Here is a 4,532-nt window from a genome sequence, read left to right on the forward strand (position 1 = left end):
TATATATATATATATATATATATATATATATATATATATATATATATATATACACATTTATGTAACAAAAAAATGAAAGTTGAAAATTTTTAGTAATCTTAAATTTAATAGATGTATATCAAGTAAAATTGTTCATTGTGTAAATATCGTGACCTTTGTTACTCTGTCTGAAAATCTTACACATGATTTCTTTCTACTGCAATATCTAGAGAATAAAGAGTCGTCATATGATAGAACTAATTCATAAATGCTAAATATGCGAAATCTATAGTAAAAGAAAATTTTTCTAATATGTGTGTGTGTGTGTGTGTGTGTGTGTGTGTGTGTGTGTGTGTGTGTGTGTGTGTGTGTGTGTGTGCGCGCGTGCATGCGCGTGTGTGTGTGTATGTGTGTGTGTCTGTGTGTAATGTACTAGATCATGAACCTCGTTATATCTTTAGATTCAGTGTACCCAAAGCTATGTACTTAAATAACGTATTGGCGACGGACTTAGTAACTGATTGAAATGCAGTTGCTCTACGAATATAAGAATTTTTCGCCTAAGGTTATTGAGTCGAAATATGCGTGTGCTGTCGATGTGTACATACAAAATAGTGTGTGCATACTTGTACGAGTTGCACATTATCTATCGAGACATCTAAGCTAACAGTTTAGTATAAATGTTTATGATCGAAACAGCAACGGCATAACAAATTTGCAAAATTCCACAAGTTCTGGAGAATGGAAGGACGTGCGAACACATGAATCGGGACGCAAAAGTAGTCCTGCGAGAAGCGCGTCGGTTAGAGGGCGACCAGTAAACGTAAAGTGGAAGATACAACTCCTGGATCGATATCCTAATGGCGGGCGGCGACAGGAGATGCCAGTTAGAGGGATGATGCCGAGACCTCCCTTTTCTGAGGGGTGTTGTACCCTTCTCGCGCGAGGCGCACAAGGTCAAACAAATGATTCATCGACCTAACGTAATAATATTATTACTGACAAAATAATACTGTACAGAGGGAATTTTATAGTAAAACTTGCTGTAGAATTTTGTATATAACTGAAGAATATAGACCGACATTTTTGTAATTGTTCATTATTCTTTGATCTCATACATGCTACTTATATTTTAGGAACTGAAATGTATTATATCAAAACATGTGCTATGTTTTTAGCGAAATCTGCTATTTCTAGTGAAATTTATTATGTTCCTTAGCAAAATAGACTTTACTGACAATCTATTCGTGAACTACTAAAACATAGTAAAATTGAAAAAAAAAAAATATATATATATATATATATATATATATATATATATATATAAACTATAATATTCTCTCCATATAAAGACCATTAGGTAAATTTTCGCAAAGGTACCCTAAAAGGTAGGTAATTGAAGAAGGATGACATTACCAATCATTTTTAGTTGTTCGGTATAAATACATGAACATTTAGTGTATAATGAAATATTATTAATTTAGAATTTAGAAGTATCTTGAGGTTTTATCACTATGTATGCAAACCTACAAGTAGTATATTAAATATTTTGATGAAACTATATTTTTGCAATTATTATCTACACTGATTTTACACAGATTTGTCTACCGACAAATTTACCAACAGAAACCCAGACGGCACAAATGTCCAAAATCGAGTCATAAGACGTCTTTAAGGCAACTTTAAGACATCTTTAAGACAATACTTTATAAACTTGTCTTAAAGACAACTTAAAGACATCTTAAAGACGTCTTATGTCCCACTTTTAGACATTATGCTGTCTGGAAAGTTATTAAGTAACGAAATTTTCTATTTTCTAATTGACGCTAAATCCCAAAATAAGGCCAACAGGTCTTTAGTATTACCTCGTCGGTAACGTCGTTAACGACAAAACACAACTCGAGCAATAGCCCCGTTCGTTCTTGATGCACTGATTGTATTTCAGACCAAATAGATACGTACTTGTATTTGCACAAGCAAAAACAAAAATAAAGTTAGGCAACATAACCGAAACGAGCGCAATTAATATAATTTTCAGCTTCGATTGGAGCCTTGGTTTTTCGGCGTTGCTATTCAAAAGGGTGAGAGATAATAAACGCGATATTTTCCTAGAAAGACCATCATAATAGCGAAAGGTTAATCAACCGACCGCCACACTCGCGAGTAGACGTCAGTGAACTTCGAGAGTCGCTGGCCCGCAAGAAAATAACCGACCTTCTTACAGGCTCATTGAATCTATTCCCCCTCTCTTTCTCTCTTTACCGGCACGCCGCGACGTGTTGCTCTCCTAGTTCACTGTCATCCTCGAGGCGCACTAAGAAGCGAAGATACTAGAGAGAAGGTAGAGCACTTCGGAAAGAGGAAATAGTTTCGCAAACAAAGTCGGTTCTCCTTATTATCGAGAATATATGTAAATATTCAGATAAAATAATCCATATGAACAGTGAAACGTTAAGATAAGAATCGAAAATTTTCTTTTGCTACAGGTTTCGCAAGATTATTTAACATTTATGAATTAGTTCTATTACGTGACGACTTTTTATTCTCTAGATATTGCAGTAAAAAGAAATCATGTATAAGATTTTCAGATAGAGTGACAAAGGTCGCGATATCTACACAATGAACACAAGTTTACTTGATATACACCTATTAAATTAAGATTATTAGAAATTTTCAATCACACGCATCGTATCGATAATCATAATTTCTGAAAATTGAAATTTGTTTACAAAATACCTATACTAAGCAATTTATGTTCCTAACGTATTCAAAAGTTATTGATACGAATAATTAGAAGCATAGTTTTAAAATATTTTAAAATCGCAGTGAATCACAAAATGACTTTCGGATATCCATATAGTTATCGTTTTCAAACATTTTAGTATCAAAGACGACACGACATATCGTAACCCATGACTCGAGTCAACGCAAAAACGATACAATGAACTCGGGCGTGCCGTGAGCGAGGGGCCTTCCTCAGCGACAGATAATAGAAGAAACGCACGAGTAAATACGTTGCTACTCGATTCGCTGTTCGTCCGTCGGCAACAGGCTTTCATGTAAAGGCGGCATCATACGGCGTTACGGTTACGAACGACCAATCGAGCCATCAGCGTTCCTTCGCGACGAGCCGTTACCTTTTACGTTCGCGAGTGTTATCGAAGCGATCGTCGCGACGCTCGAGGAGACATTACACTGCAGTGCATGTTCCCTGTTGCATTCGCCACGCAATTTCGATGCAATGAGCATCCTCTTGCAAACATTCACGAACATTATAAAGCAAATTGGAATTTATACGATCGTCGATCTCCTTTCAACTAAGAAATGAAACCGACAAATCTACCATTTGGTTAATTTCGGTTAATGTTTATGAGAAACAGCTTATTTGTGACAAAGGATGTACACGAGAGTCGGTGGTAATGAGTATTTCCGTGGCTGTGCCGGCTCGAGATAAAACTATAGGGAGTTGCACTAGTTACAATACGCCGCACCGTTCGAAGCAGGTAAAAGAGACGACGGAGAGCGACAAGGAGGAAGTAAGAGACAGAAGAGAACGAGGAAACGCAATCGCCTGTACAAAAGCGCGATCTCACGTCGTGATACGCGTGACGCACTGTGATTCTCCGCAGTCATCGATATCGGCCTGTCGCTGGGCCGGCTCGCCGAAGTGGAAATGAATCATACGCTTCTTAGAAACGCTCGATGATCACTCTTATCGCAATAATCACCGCTTTTTAGGATGCACACATTCGGTCGACAGAATAATAGGATGAACGTGTGTGATACGTGTGATCGAGACGAAGCAGCCGAAAACAGCGAGACGTGTTCAGAACGACGGCGACACGAGCGAAATATATCCGATCATACGCGAAATTCCTATGCTAGATAACGAGGAGGCGTATCTCCAGTTGAGCCGGGTCTCGAGCAGAAATGGCGACCGACGCGTCTGCTCGCGGTCATAACCACAAAAAAATCGACGGGTGCCGGGTGGCCTCGCCCGTCGTCACCCGAGCTGCTGCGGCGCGGTGTGGTGCGTCGTGTGCGTTGCGTTTCGCGAACTCTAGGCGGTGATACGCGGCGTCACGCATGCCACGACCCATCGGATATTTACCATTTTTCGTAGGAAGCCGTGTAGCCGATGAGCGGAGTCACGTGAACGAGCACTTTAACCGACACTTTCCCGTAGTATCTCGATCGTGGTGGAACTGGATAGCGCCGCAGTGTCCAGTCGAAAGGGTCGCGCGGCTAGCTCACGGACGAACGGGAAGGGAGGCTCCTCTCTCGCGACCAGCCGGCTCTATTTCTCTCTCTTTCTCTCTTTCTCCCCGCGAATCCTGTATCCCTACGCCTGCGCGCGCGCAGCGCCGCATGGCGGCTTATGCTGATTGGAGCGCGCCCGCGCCCCGTCGCGCTTCATCAAAAATTCGCGGTCCCGCGCCGGCTGCATGCGTGCGTACGTGCGTTGTTCTGCAATGAGCGCGCATGGCCACGAAAAATCGCGTAACCAACGGCAAACTTTCGACACTCGAGATTCTCGATATGTTGTTCGCCGA

At 40.7% G+C, this 4,532-nt stretch overlaps 1 protein-coding gene across 1 annotated transcript in view; it reads right to left on the reverse strand.

Moving 5' to 3' along the window:
* The window catches only part of LOC116853495 (cofilin/actin-depolymerizing factor homolog), a 9,935-nt gene extending 5,658 nt beyond the window's left edge, over positions 1-4,277 (reverse strand). Inside the window, exon 1 of the mRNA XM_032834627.1 lies at positions 4,091-4,277. Coding sequence (XP_032690518.1) covers positions 4,091-4,093 — 3 coding nt within the window. The 5' untranslated portion in view covers positions 4,094-4,277. The remainder of the gene's footprint in view (positions 1-4,090) is intronic.
* Positions 4,278-4,532: the final 255 nt, after the last annotated feature.

This window comes from Odontomachus brunneus, unplaced genomic scaffold (genome assembly GCF_010583005.1).
Source record: "Odontomachus brunneus isolate Ranch 3 - 2012 unplaced genomic scaffold, Obru_v1 Obru_scaffold_336, whole genome shotgun sequence".
NCBI lineage: Eukaryota > Metazoa > Arthropoda > Insecta > Hymenoptera > Formicidae > Odontomachus > Odontomachus brunneus.